Source organism: Thermobia domestica, chromosome 10 (assembly GCF_964235325.1).
Source record: "Thermobia domestica chromosome 10, izTheDome1.hap1.1, whole genome shotgun sequence".
Classification (NCBI taxonomy): Eukaryota; Metazoa; Arthropoda; class Insecta; order Zygentoma; family Lepismatidae; genus Thermobia; species Thermobia domestica.
Window position 1 is genome coordinate 22,646,714 of NC_137463.1, and position 15,630 is coordinate 22,662,343.

Consider the following 15,630-nt stretch of genomic DNA (forward strand, 5'->3'; position numbering starts at 1 on the left):
AACAGACCATCTGTATAAGACCACTCAAAAGATGAATGTGCACGAACCAAGCTTAATTTAGACGTAAAAATTTCATTTTGACTAAGGCCGTACTTCAGATTCTTTGAAAGTCTGAAGTTCACACTCGATAAAATTATGTCATTTTCCAGTATCCAGGATTTTCTGACGCGGGGTGCACCAATAACAACAGTACATTGGAATTAAATTTGAATTTTTGAAAATCCCTTTAGGCATCTGTAGTGTGACTGAGGAATTGTCCTGGAAATTCTAAGTGTCTACTCTCGGTAAACCCTTTTCCTTCAACCTTCAGAAAAGTGACTTAAACTGTGGATTTTCCAAAACTTCGTTTGTTTTAAGCCCAAACGGAAACATGACAGCAGAAATTTTCGGAAAGTGTTGCTGTTTTCACTACTAGTTTCTCACTTTAGATAGTGTATATTTACAACGAAAGAAGGGGGGGCACGTGTACCTTTGCACCCCCTAAAATCCGGCCCTACTAATCCCTCTAAGAAGAGATCTCATTCTGTTTATTATTGTTTGTTTCATTTTCCCTTTCCGAAATTCTTCTGGATTACCTTTGCTTTACGTGTACGGCTCAGAAAAGCAAGGGTAGTAAAAGTGGTGCCCTTTTGGTGACAAAATGGCCACACCAAATTCTTTTTAAGAGCCCTGCATCTTATCCATATATATAATGAAATAAAACAGATTCGAGTTTTCCTGAATCCATTAATCTCTGTATTTCAAATACTTTTTTTTTTTTTTTTTTTTTTTTTTTACATGAGGCTGTGAGAGGCGCGATGACGTTGTCGGTAATGCGTTTTCCTACTAACTAGGATGTCCGCGTTCGATCTCGATTGGGAGTGCCAACCTTTATAAAATGGGAACCTGGGGAAACCTGAAAGGTCAAGATGGCACGTGAAAAAATTAAATCCTTCAGTTTAACGTGCCACGTTTATATCCTTTAGACCAGCGTTTCCCAACCTTTTTCAACTTGCGGCACACTACAGGTGTAACTTGAATTCTCGCGGCACACCCATATATATATATATATATATATATATATATATATATAATTACCGTGGTATTTTAATGTGATTACTAATTTCCTTCTTACAGAGAAGAAAGCTCGATCACTGATTTCCCCCCGTGCTAAATCATTATACTTATTTTTTCATTCTAATTTTAAAATAGAAAACAATAGCAATGAAATATAGGACGCGGGTTTTAAAAACCCACTTTCTCTTTCGAAAACTGTATCTAACCTCTAACTAAAAGGGAAGATCACTAAATAACGAACAAATAAACAAATCTCCTATACTTTTAAAACACAAATGTAGGTAATTTGTATGCATGCTTGGTTTGTTGAATTTATTGAATGATATGTTAAAATTTCAAGTTACGAAATAGTCTGCAACAATAAAGAAGTAATAATGGTCATGACAATGATAAATACGTTTTTCAACATTAAAAATGTACAGAAAAGTAACACAGTATGAAATTTAAAATTGTAGATTTATAGTAGAGGTTCATAGTAATGTGAAATATAAATATACATTTTCCCCTGTCTTGCAATTTGGTTCGTATAGAATTAATAATTTGTTTCGATTTTTTCGCGGCACACCAGCGGCCCATTCGCGGCACACCAGTGTGCCGCGGCACACCGGCACCGGTTGGGAAACGCTGCTTTAGACTAAGGGAGACAGGATTAAGGCAAATGAATAACAATGAAAGAATTTATGGAATAAGCATGTGGGAGGAAACGGGAGTACCCGAGAAAATCCACGGACACACACCACAAGCTTACTTGACCGAGGATCGAAACGCGGACACCATATACCAGAGCCACAGTGCTCCCTCTTCCTGCACGTGGTAAAATCTGGAAAGTGTGGTGCCAGTGATGTAATAAAGGGTATATGGCGTATATCACCGTATATTTTTAAAATTCAGCGAATACTTGCTTTAAATCAGAAATGTAATGGAGAGTGAAGAGGTCGAAAACGAGAGGAGAATTTTCAAGTTTCTCATCTTGCCTCGTGTGTAACACTAGTGAATATACGGAAATTTTTGAAAACAGTGGAAGCATTCCTCCTCAACTCCACCCGAAAAAATCGCACAGTTTCATCCAACGAAAAAATTCGATATGCTATGTTCTGAGATAAAAAGGATTATTTCAGCTCAGGGCCGGCGCTAGCAGTTTTGCCGCCCTGGGCGGTACTTTCAAATGCCGCCTCTTTAATTCGCAAACCTTATTTTCACAGAGAACGTTCAGGTATTAAGAAAAAGTAAGATATCGTAGTTGAAAACATGTATGAAAAGGAGAAGTAAACAAAAAATTGAACTCTCTCTCTCGAATGCTTACGTAATATTTAAACGACTCCATACATGACACAATATTCAGTATGATCGATTTCGCTGTATGTAATATACAGCAGGGCATACAGAAAATTAGACTGCTTTAGTCCGACTATGAATTTTAATTTTTAAGCTTAGTTTATATCAAAAGGTGTTACCAATAATGTGGAGCATGAAGATAATATAGTGAATCAGATATTACGGCAAAAGTAAGTGATTAGGCTAAGCCTTATAGCGTACTAAAACACAATAGAAATACACAAATTTTACATACTTTAATTGAAAAAAAAAACTTTTCTTGCTTTGATATGAGCAAATTCCTTTATCACATTCGCGTAGTCCTATGTTTCAGCTAATTCGTGTTCCATTGATATCTTTACTAGACCACTTAAGCGTGTTTCAGATATGGAAGAATGTAGACAGTTTTTAATAAGCTTAGAGTAAGTTTCGAAAAACTTCTTTCTCTACTTGCCACTGTTACTGGTAAGGTATACAAAATCATAAGTGAAACACTGACATTGGAAACGAAGTCATATTCCTTAATTAATTTTAGTCTCTTTTGTTGAACTTTTAGGCTTAATTATAGTCTATAATAGTTTCAGTTCGTCTTTCAAATCACCGGGGTTAATATCTTTCGATTCTTCGCGTATTAAAATGCAAGTACTTTTCAGACAAAAGTTCAGGTGACATATCTTTAAGATTACTTATATCGTAAATAAAATTGAAATACTCGCCGTGATGTTTAAGTTGCCCAAACCTTTCTCTTAAAGCTAACACAATCACGTCTAGAAGTTTGTAATAAAAATCGATCTTGTATCTTGTTTGTGGATCTTCAATAGCTTAATCCTGTGCCTCGTACTGAAGCTGTGTCTTCTTTCGATTCGAGTTTGCACTGTATTACCTATCCGTGGAACATCCATATCTAATGCTGATGCCAACTCCATCGCATCAACTAAGTTAGGTTGAAACTTTGCATAATTTCTGCTCCTCTCAAAGTATTTAGATATATTTTGAAGAAACCCGATTGCATCCGAAACATGAGAATCAGTGCTTTGGAGACTTTTGCTTACTATGTTTATGTGGAGTGAAAAGTCATACCAGATAACGAGTAAGCAAAGAAAGTAAAGCCACGCAGCTGGTTTGCTATACATAGAGAATCGCAGGCGACCATTCTATCTGTTCTATTGTCGTTACTTATTTGAAGTAAGGCATCGTAAACCTCCTCTATTTGATATCTAAATGGAGTTAAAGCATCAATTCGGCTCTGCCACTGTGTGGTGCTGAATAGTTTTAAAAGTGAGGCTGCTAATATGTTCCTTTAGTATGGCCCAACGTTGAACTGACACAGAAAATAAGTCATAAACTTTTTTTACTATATAAAAAATGAAACGGTGGACTAAGATGTTCTGGTTGCATCGTTAACGACAAAGTTTAGTAAAGGAACATAAAAGGCTTGGGAAATTTATTTCTAATATTCTCTTCTGAATACCTGAATGTTTGCTTTTCATATTGGAACCATTGTCATATCTTTGGCCCTTCTTGTCTTCGATAGGAAGCTCATTTCCTTTAGCTGTTTATTACTTCTGTCAGTCCTAGACCAGTGGTGTCTGTTACTGGTACGAAACCAAGAAAGTGTTCGCAAATTTTTACAAGGCATTCTTCATTACTGTAAACGATTGTTGTCATTTGTTCTGTACCAGAAATATCTGGTGTACAGTTTAGTATTATACTATAATATGTTGCAGCTCTCAACAGACAGTATTTTACTTTCAATTTACTCACTAAGAATTGGAATAATTTCATTTTGAACATCTTTTCCGTAGTAATGGTGGTATTTATTTTGTCCTCTCATGATTCTTTTAATGTGTTAGGCCATGACGCTGTCAAATTTATATTGTTTAAATATAAAAACAATTATATATATCGTGTTCTCTAAAATATAATTGTTGATAAGATATGAAGAATTTGTAAATTGGTTAAAAACTCGCTGCTAGAACCTAAATGTCTCTAGGTGTTGTAGGCTAGAACCGCTTGTCTCAAGTGGGATTGTACCTTTTGTATACTTGGAGTGGAGCGTTAGAATATGGCTGAATAGAAAAAAATATATCAAAGACACTTGATAATTCCGCCCTAGTTGAAAATTTTATCTACGTCGCTGCAAGGGAAATCTTGAACGAGATACCTGTGGCTAGTATTTTCACATTGAAAATGAGGTGGAATGATTTGAATTTCCAGAGTGAGTATTTTCCTGAATGTGAGTGAATTAAGTTTAATTACATTTTCAGGTGAACATAATTTTATTTTTCCATGTGGACCTATTACGAACCATTCCTTTCCAAATTTTGCCGCCCACTAGACGTGCCGCCCTGGGCGGTGGCACGGCTCGACCCCCCCTCGCGCCGGCCCTGTTTCAGCTACCCCTGTATTAAAAGGACATTCGATCATTGAATACTACTGTGTGCAATTTCTGAATTTCTGTATAATTTCTGTCCTGAATTGCAAGATATTGACCACATTTCGCAGGGTTGAGGATTTCTCTTGCACTGAGTCAAGGCAACGCCACACACACACCTCTTCGACTTTTTGCAGCACAAAATGCCTCAAATCTCTTCACGTCCACCCTATTCTCCAGATCTTCCCCCCAAGTGAATTCTGACTGTTTCTCAAGCTCAAACATTCCTTGCGAGTTAGAAATTTTCTTTGAGAATGCATTTGAATGGTAGATATAAAGATTGGAACAGTGTGTTGAGGTGGACTAAGATTACATTGAAATGTGACGGAAAAGTCTCACCCAAATATTGAACACCACTGGAGTCGTATATGTAAACGCCATGTACTTTTAGTGCGCGCCTTATATAAAGAAAAAAAAATATTAAACTTATTTCCGTGATCCATCTACTTTCCAATCCAAACTTAGAATCCATGTTGCAAACTTCACGGGCGTAAGCCAGCACTGAGAAAATACTGAAGTAAAATAAACCATGCAGCACAACCGTTCATTAAAATATTTTCCATTTAACGCGGATGTATTCTCAACAAGAAACGCATAATATTTTTGCATGTAGTGATGTGTAGAGTCCATAAAATTAGTTCGAGTCTTGAATAAAAGAAAGAGAAAGAAGTTAAGAGAAACATTTCTTCTCATTTCGCGGCCAGGTAATTACTTGTATATTAAGAATCGTCTTTGAGGTGCTATTACTACCCACGTGCTGTAATAAACAGACCTGTAAGTAGTACCTTCGTAATGATTAGCCTGTTACCTTCGTAATGATTACTGTCGTTATTATTCTTGCTGGAATGGCGTAGGATTACAGTCGCATTCTTAAAAAGAATAATATACGTACATTTTACAGGTGGAGACGAATCTTATGCTTGGTGATTTCTCGAGGAGGAAGGAGACCTGAAATCCTTAAGCAGATGGATATGACTGAGAGCAGAAACGCCCGCAGGATTTTTCCAAGGGGAGAGGGTAAAAAACAGACACACAATCGAAGAACCGAATATATAAACCCTGATTCACGTAATACACCATTTAAAACAATTATTGTTTACTCAGATTCCACGACTTTATTAACTGCAGTAAATACATTGAATACTGTAGTGGATGAGCAGCTGTAGTGGATGAGCATTAATATATTTTGATATGTATTTTGAAGAACTGAACCACTTTCGAGCATGCAGGGAAGCGTAATTGCACCTTCTTTTCCCTTGCTGCGGGCACCCATGGTTGTGGAAAAATAACATCTACACTATTGTTGGATAGGATATTGTTCAATATCCACATTCTTTATAGTGTCCCGTAACTGTGCAGACTCATTCTGCATATTAAGTTGATGAATGCTTATTTCCATTTGATCTAGAGAAAGCTTTTGACTACTTTTCTGCATTACAGTCTTAGTCAATATAATTTGCTAAAATTTCTTTTATTGTATCTTTTGTTTCAGTACGATTTACACTGGTATCAACGAAGCGAAATCATATTTTATTTACATAAAAAATTGGAGTTCCACAAGGATTTGCATTGGCACCTTCATTTTACAAGTAATTCCTTATATTGTAGATATTTTATTTCCTATATTTCGTATACGTATTTTTCAGTTCGAAAATAATATATGGCAACACAGTTCGAACTTTGGTTGCACAAAAGCGCATTTATACCTTTATTTGTAAGTTTTCATATAATAGTTTAGTTACTTCCAAACGTTTACTATTGTATTAATAACGTTATCTGTGTTTATTTGCTTAATTTTTTTGTCTTTAAGGCCGTTGTTAGCAGCAGGGACAAGAATGAGATCTACAATTTAAAATGGGATATGAACCACTGAAGTATATTTGATGTTCTTTAACTGGAAATTTCATGCATTAAAGGCATGCCCTGTAGCCGCTAGACTAGTAAAAAGAGCACAGAATTTGTTTGAGAACATAACGAGAATCATTACGACTAAACTTATATGACAGTAGTAGGGACCCCCGTATGGCCGAATGACTCATCCTCACTCTCTTTTACGACCGGGATTTTTGAACTTCGTTCCCTTTTACGGCTAAGATGAGTGCTTTGGTACCTCGATTCTGATTGGCTGAGAGAAGTCACGTGACATTAGGCCCCGCCCACGCGGGAAATTCAAACTTTCAGGTCACGTGGTATGACGTCATGAGTCACCCCGACCTCACCCTGGATTTTTGAAATTTGTTCCCTTTTACGGGTAAGATGTGTGATTCTGATTGGTTGATAGCTGTCACGTGATCTTAGACCCTGCGATATTTGAAATTCGTTCCCTTTTACGGGTAAGATGAGTGTTTATGATTGGCTGACAGAGGTCACGTGATCTTAGGCTCAGGGATTTTTTAAAATTCGTTCCCTTTTATGGGTAAGATGAGTGGTTTGGTACCTTGAATTTGATTGGTTGATAGAGGTCACGTGATCTTAAGCCCCTGTGACTTTTGAAATTTGTTCCCTTTTTACGAGTAAGATGAGTGCTTTGGTACCTCGATTCTGATTGGCCGACAGAGGTCACATGATCTTAGACCCCCCACACACCCCATGAGTGAAATATAGAGCGATATGTCGGTGATCACCCTAGACCTGTATTTTAGAATTTTGTTCCCTTTTTATGGTTATCCTTAAAGTTCCCATGAAGGGTTCAACCTCCTCCTTAAATAACCCTTTTTTTGGTATCATGATATTGTACTGAAGTTTACATTAAATATTATCGTTCTCTCTTTGACAGATAAGATGATTCTTACCTTGATGGAGATCCTGTCCTTGAATTAGTAGCCTATGTCTCTGGAAGTAACAATGGTGAAAGAGGGGTGTTGCTTGTAGATTTCTTATAACACATTGTTGTGAGTTTAAGCGATTTATTGCTCAGTAAGCGCTTCATTAATGGAAACAGTGTTGCCAGATTTTTTTACCTAAACTGCTCCGATTCTTTTCGAAACGGTTCCGCAGAGTGCAAGAAATTTTAAACTAAAAATTTTTCGAACTAAAAAATTTCAAAACTAAAAAAATTTTCAAACAAAAAAATTTTCGAACTAAAAATTTTGAAACAAAAAAAAGTTTCAAACAAAAAATTTTCGAACCCAAAAAAAATTTCGAACTAAAAAAAATTGAAAGAAAATTTTGTCGAACTAAAACATTTTTTAAAAACAAAAGTTTCGAACTAAAGATGTAAATCACATCTAAAAATTTTCAAATCAAACTTTTTATCGAACCAAACTTTTAAAATTTTCGAACTAGAAATTTAAACCAAGTTTAAGAAAAAATCCTAAGAAATGTTTTTTCAGGAATCGAACTCAGGTCTTTCAAACCAAAGATGTGTATGCTAACCGCTTAAATGAATTCTGTTTTAATCGATCTTGGTGGGTTTCGAACCATGGTCCTTGAAAAGGATACACATATACTTTAAGAAAATAAATCTGACAGTGTAACGCTTCGCAAATCAAACTTTTTATCGAACTAAACTTTTAAAATTTTCGAACTAGAAATTTAAACCAAGTTTAGAAAAATCCTAAGAAATGTTTCTCCAGGAATCGAACTCAGGTCTTTCAAACCAAAGATGTGTATCCTAACCGCTTAGCTATGAATGAATTCGGATTTAATCATGCTTGGTGGGTTTCGAACCATGGTCCTTGAAAAGGATACACATACACTTTAAGAAAATAAATCTGACAGTGTAACGTGGATTAAAATAAAATGCTGATAGACTTCTTTGTGTGACGACATAGAAGCACATATGATTGAAAAATGCAAACGTCAGCGGATCGCATTACTTTTGTTTTACTACGAACGTGTCAGCATGATTCATGAAAAAAGCAAACATTGACATTCACGTGTGGAATATGAGGAAAATGAAATGTCGTCACAGTTACGACATGTAGTGACATGATCCTGGCAGAAGGGAATTGGCATCGAAATTGCGATACTAGATGTTGTAACTATTGAGAAACGTGAATGACGTCACGATCGATTGTTACACATCGTTTTGGTTCGTGATTCATGACAAAAGCAGCGAGCGTTTTGATTGGTTCGTTGTGATGTCATTTTATAAATTTCCTCGTTTCTGATTGGCTGACGGTGACATCGTTTTCGCAGCGACCTAAATAAAAATCTAAATTTCATTTTTCAAATCCTACATCGCTCTCAACTAGCGAGTGAAGAAGATCTCCTTTTAAAAGTGTTTTCATTTAAGCTTCATTGCACCGACTTTTTATTCATTGAATTGAGGTAAGTTCAGTGAGATTTTATTTGTCACCCAAGATTCGAAAATCATTTGTGGGCGGATCACGAATACACTGTTTTACTTTTAGTACGAAATATTTAGACTATGAAGAAATTAGTGGAATGGGAAAGTGGGAGTACGAATCAGGAACCTCCACACATTAAAAGTAAGCACGATAAATGATATGGTTTAGCGTCCCTTCAGCGAGCACCCGTCGGGAATTGAACCATGGCCAGAAAAATGTGTGCGCTTAGTTTTGAAAAGAATGCATTAGAAAATTTTAGAAACTATGTCTGAGAATAATATGGTTCGATTCCCTTTAAAAGCATTAGCGACCCCTTCAGCTTAACGTGATATTCGAGCAACCGCCCCGGGATTGAACCAAGGCCAGAGGCGTGTACGTCAACCATTTAGCTTAGTTTTGAAAAGAATGTATGATAACGCATGAGAATATTAAATTTCAGAAAAGACTTGACAGCGATCCGATGTGGGAAAGCAAACCCACCGAGGATTGAACCAGGACCTTCCACGTTAGAAGCATGTACGCTAACCACTTAGCCACGAGTGCATGAATATGTGGTTAAAAAGATTTACGCTATACAGATTTTGTTTTGACAATTACGTATGTGTTACGTTAACGGTTGGTGAATCTCTTCAACTTGCAAACGCATCATTTAAAGGTCGTTGTGAGTAGAAAAAATGCTTACGCGTACTTTATCACATCTCAGTACTGTTGAAACATTCATTCATTCATGCATTCTTTTTTATCACTATAGAATGGTAGGTCAGTTACATGCTACAGCAATAAAACACACATTTCAGTAACATAATTATTTTTAAAAAACTTTGATTTCTAGTACATGTGCTTTCATAATGAGATTCTGAACGTCACCGCCAGGGGAATCAAACTCAGGACCTTTACATGAATTGCTTAGTTAATTATTTATCATGAATGTTATGATTTCCTGGGCTAAGCGGTTAGCATACGTACCTTTGGCGTGGGAGACCAGGGTTCGATTCCCGGCGGGAGCTCATGTGGTTCGGATTCCACGTTAATCAGTAGGTCCACGTCTCATATAGCCTCGCTGCTGAAAGGGACGCTAAACTAAAAATCAAAAAATCAACTCAAATTCACACTGCTCAATTCCTTTTTTCCCATTACATATTTGTTTTACCGTACCTGTTTGTTTGTTTTCATTTTTTAATCATGGTCCAATCGGGTTTTACTGTTCGCAATGAAATCACTCGACATTATAGACGATTTATGTACGTTTATGTATTATGAGGTGTGCACGTCAACCATTTAGCTTAGTTTTGAAAAGAATATATGATAACGCGTGAGAATATTAAATTACAGAAAAGGCTTGACATGCCCCTGACGTGGAAAGCAAACCCACCGAGGCTTGAACCAGGACCTTCCACGTCCGAACCATGTACGCTAACCGCTTAGTCACAATAATAATAAAAAAAATACGCTATACAGATTTTGTTTCGACAATTACGTATGTGTATCGTTAATGCTCGATGAGTCTCTTCAACTTGCAAACGCATCATTTAAAGGTCGTTGTGAGTGAAAAAAAAAAATGCTGACGCGTGCTTTGTCACATCTCAGCACTGATGAAACATTCATTCATTTCATGCATTCTTTTTATCACTATAGAATGGTAGGTCAGTTAAATGCCGATGTAGTGCTCTCGAGTTTGACAGCAATAAAACACTCATTTCAGTAACATAATTATTTTTTAAAAAAACTTTGATTTCTAGTACATGTGCTTTCATAATGAGATTCTGAACGTCACCGCCAGGAATCAAACTCAGGACCTTTACATGAATTGTTTAGTTAAGAATTTATCATAAACGTTATGATTTCCTGTTTATCAGGTGATTAAGATTTTTTCTTTCTTCTTTTCTTTTGTAGTAAATTCACGCTGCTCAATTCCTTTTTCCCATTACATATTTGTTTTACCGTACCTGTTTGTTTGTTTTCTCCTTTCATTAACATGGCCGAATCGGGTTTTACTGTTCGCAATGAAATCACTCGTCATTATAGACGATTTAACATCGAGGGCAGAATGCTCGAAATTCAATTCAACGCACCACCCGTAGGAACCGATATCATACAGTATGTACATAACAGTTTCCAAGCAATGCTGGACCATTTGTTAGCCAATGTCGACGATGAGGCGATGGTTGGTTTATCAGTAATATCGCCACGGAATACGAATAAACCATTTTGGGTGAGTTTTCGCCAAGCCCGAAACTTGACACTGGAAACGATGTGGGCCTCATTCGAAAGAGTGTTACAAAGTAACAATGCATTTCTCCTGCACGAGCCATTCACCGTTCATTTTCATCGTGTCGATATTCCACGTGGCTATGGCGGTTTGCGGCAAGGAGTACTTCAAAATGAAGAATTGTTACGTTGCAAACGAGGGATTGTACGTGTAAAAAATCAAGATTCAAGGTGCCTGGCGTACGCCCTTGTTATTGCTATTGATCTGAAGGCATACAAGAATGTAGATGTGCAACGTTATAAGCAGTATAAGCGTCAATCGAAATATGTTGTGGATCAAGAAGTCGATGCGCTATGTGCAAATGCAAGAGTCAATTTGGATCATGGTGCCAGTGTAAATGAAATACGACAATTCCAGGCATACCTCAAAGAATATAAAATTACTGTGTATACCAGTTTCTCAGGTCGTGACATCATGTACGAGGGGCCCAACGATGAAAATCGCACTCCCATAAATTTGATTTGTTTGGCTGGCCATTTTGACATCATCCAATCTTTAACTGCTTGTTTTGCAACCAAGTTCTACTGTGAGGCGTGCCATAAAAAGTATAGTAAACGTAACAGACATGTGAAAAATTGTCCTGTAACATGCTCCAAATGTTTACAGAGACCTCTATGCGACAAGAATCAAACGCCGATATTATGCAACGACTGCAATCGTCAATTTTACGGCGAGGAATGTTTTAATAATCATCGTAATATTGTATATCATCAAGGGGAACCTATATGCAAAATGGTGAAGCAATGTACTAGATGTTACAGAGTATATTCCTTTGTACGAAGTGGAGAACGCATTCATGATTGCAATGAGATCTTTTGCAATGTTTGTAAGAAGATTGTTCCGGGATCGCATCAATGTTTTATGCTTCCTGATCGCCAATGCTTGAAACCTGGTGTTCCTTCACTCATGCACGCAAAGAAAGCCTTGTTGATATTCTATGATATAGAATCTATGCAGGACACGAATATTGGCGATAATACGTATGTACACATTCCAAATTTATTGGTTGCACAACAAGTATGTTATGTATGTGTTGAAAACGTTAATATCGAGCAGTCTTGCAGTACGTGTGGTCAGCGCCAGCATATTTTCCAAGGAGAGGATCCAGTTTATGATTTTCTCCAGTACTTGCGGGAACGTCGTCCCAATATAAATAGGATTTTCTGTGTCGCGCACAACGCTAAGGGATACGATGGACATTTTATCCTAAAGACCATGGTAGAACAATGCCAATGGAGACCTGACGTCATATTAAATGGGACCAAGATACTGAGTTTAACGTTGAATAATCTGACGTTCATTGACTCGTTGAACTTCTTGCCTATGGCATTAAGTAAATTGTCAAAAGCGTTCAATTTACCCGCAACCAAAGGCTACTTCCCGCATTTCTTCAACACCAAGGAGAATCAATCGTATATTGGACCACTTCCAGAAACGAAGTATTATGGTGCAGATGAAATGGCCGTCGAAGACAGAAACAAGTTCATGCAGTGGTACAACGATCATCGTAATGATACGTTTGATTTCCAGAAAGAAATTCTCAAGTATTGTATTCAAGATGTCAATGTACTGCGACAAGCATGCGTTTCGTTTATGACGTCATTTGAAACAGAAACCAAAGTGAATCCCTTCTTGGAGACGATCACGATTGCAAGTGCTTCCAATCTAGTATTCCGCCGGAATTTCCTCAAACCCAACACCATAGGAATTCTACCGGCACATGGCTATCGATGGAGAAGTACGCAATCGATCGCTGCAATGCAATGGCTGGCCTACATTGAAAAAAGCGAAGGAAAACAAATCTTACATGCGGCCCGACAAAAAGAAGTGTTTATTGCGGGATTCCATGTTGATGGCTACTACCAAGATCCTGAGACGTTAGAGGAGCACGTCTACGAGCATGCCGGCTGTTTTTACCACGGGTGTAAAGTATGTTTTACTACAGGCCGTAATCAGCCCATCTACAACAATCCAGAAGACACCATGGAATTCCGTTATGAACGAACGCAACGCAAAAATGCAAGACTGCGTGAATTGGGCTACATTGTACATGAAATGTGGGAGTGCGAATTTAATCAGTTCTTAAAACAAAATCCTGCAATGGCGACGTATCTGAAGAATCACCCGTACATGAACCGCAGACCATTAAATCCAAGAGATAGCTTTTTTGGAGGAAGGACCAATTGCGTGAAATTGTACCACCAAGTCGACGAAAAAGCGGGGGAAGTAATAAAATATTACGATATTGTCTCGCTTTATCCTTATGTAAATAAGTGTGCTAAATACCCTGTAGGCCATCCACGAATTTATCTACAGGGTGATGAAAATATACCACCAATAAATAAAGTCAATGGTCTAATCAAAATGACGATATTACCAAGTCGCCATCTTTATCATGGTCTCCTGCCTTACCGATGTAACAAGAAACTACTCTTTCCACTGTGTGCTGCGTGTGCCGAAGAAATGAACCCAGACCCTACAGCAACGTGTACGCACAACGATCAGGAGCGGTGCCTCACTGGAACATGGGTATCATATGAAATCCAGAAAGCAGTAGAATTAGGATATCAACCAGTGGAAATTTTTGAAATTTGGGATTATGACATTGAACAATATGATCCCACCACGAAAACAGGTGGCTTGTTCACGGAATATATCAATACGTTTTTGAAATCGAAAATGGAAGCGTCTGGCTGGCCTAGTTCCTGTGTGACCGAAGAAGACAAATCAAAATTCATACAAACCGTCCTGGAGCGTGAAGGTATTGCATTGGATCCGTCCAAAATTGAAAATAATCCTACACGAAGAAGTTTATCTAAGCTCTGTTTGAACTCATTATGGGGAAAGCTTTGCCAAAGATCAAACTTTAGCCAGACCACAATTATTGATCGGCCGGAAGAATTTTATGAAAAACTCACTTCCCCCGACATTAAACTCCATCAAATTGTACCCATCAATGATACGATGTTGTATGCGTTCTGGGAGTACAATGAACATGTGCCTGTTCAAAACCGAAACACCAATGTCGTGTTAGGTGCATTTACAACATGTCAGGCACGTCTGGAACTGTACAAGTACCTGGAAATGTTGCAGGAACGTGTTTTATATTTCGACACGGATTCTGTAATATTTACGGAGAAGCCCGGGGAGCCAACCATTGAACCTTCAACGTACTTGGGATGCTTATCGAATGAGATGGAGTCTTACGGACCACGAGCATACATCAAAACATTTGTCAGTGGAGGACCAAAAAATTACAGCCTAGAAATATACAATCCGGATACCAACGTCACCAGTTACATATGCAAAATTAGAGGATTTACATTAAATTACAATGCAGGACAACAATTAAATTTCAATACGCTAAAAGAAATGATTACAAATCAATGCCGTGGACAAGTCACCATCACTATCCCCCATAAGATATGCAGGACCAAAGACCATACCATCGTCACACGAAAGGAAGAAAAAATGTACAGTATCCAGTACACAAAACGTCGATTTAAAGAAATCAATTCTTATGATACGGTTCCGTACGGGTACGTTAAAAAACAGAAGATGGAACTGGAAAAAGAAGATGAAGAAGAAAAAACTGTAAATACCCAATAAGGCCGCCATTTCTTTTTTCCTTTTCCTTTTTTTCCACTCCTTAACCACAAAGCAGCAACACCAAGAAGAAAATGAAGTACCCACAAGAGTTCATAAATCACCACCAACACCATCAGTGGAAGAAATGCAGTCATCTCGTATCCAAGGAGGAACCTTGACCATAAAGCTGCAACACCAAGAAAAATGCAGTACCCAGAAAAAGTTCGTAAACATCCATCGGTGAAAAAAAAATGCAGTGATCCTGTACCCGAGGAGGAAGATGAACCTAAACAGATCCATCATTTACGAGTAAGTTTTATTTCTCTCTTATCAATATTGACTCATTTTTATTGTTTCAGAAAAAAAAGAAATTCTTAAATTAATCCATCGTTTCTTCTTTTTCTTTCCAGGATACGGCTACAAGATTCGAAGATGATGACGCGTCCAACATATTCATTAAACTAGATCCTGTATTTATTATGTTAATAAACATGTATAGGAAGAGCACATACTTTTCGTTAAAATACAACAAGTTGAAAAAAAATATGTTTTATTATTTCTTGAAACCCTGAACACTTGTTTTCAAATCATGGTAATCTTGAAAATTTAAGGTGAAAAATATATTCAAGATTTGGTTTACATGATTTTGTTCGAAAAATAATTAAAGAATTTTTTTA

General features: G+C 37.3%; 2 protein-coding genes across 2 annotated transcripts in view; both read left to right on the forward strand.

Moving 5' to 3' along the window:
• The window catches only part of Shrm (shroom), a 660,087-nt gene that overhangs the window by 93,199 nt on the left and 551,258 nt on the right, over positions 1-15,630 (forward strand). The gene's annotated exons all lie outside the window — the stretch shown is intronic.
• LOC145662364 (uncharacterized) lies at positions 10,374-15,483 on the forward strand. Its single transcript, XM_081727877.1, has 2 exons — positions 10,374-15,262; positions 15,364-15,483. The coding sequence occupies exon 1, from the start codon at positions 11,072-11,074 to the stop codon at positions 14,972-14,974; it is 3,903 nt and encodes a 1,300-aa protein (XP_081584003.1). The 5' UTR covers positions 10,374-11,071; the 3' UTR covers positions 14,975-15,262; positions 15,364-15,483.

Coding starts and splice junctions, on each gene's coding strand:
- LOC145662364 (XM_081727877.1), top strand. CDS start 11,072: ATGGCCGAATCGGGTTTTACTGTTCGCAATGAAATCACTCGTCATTAT.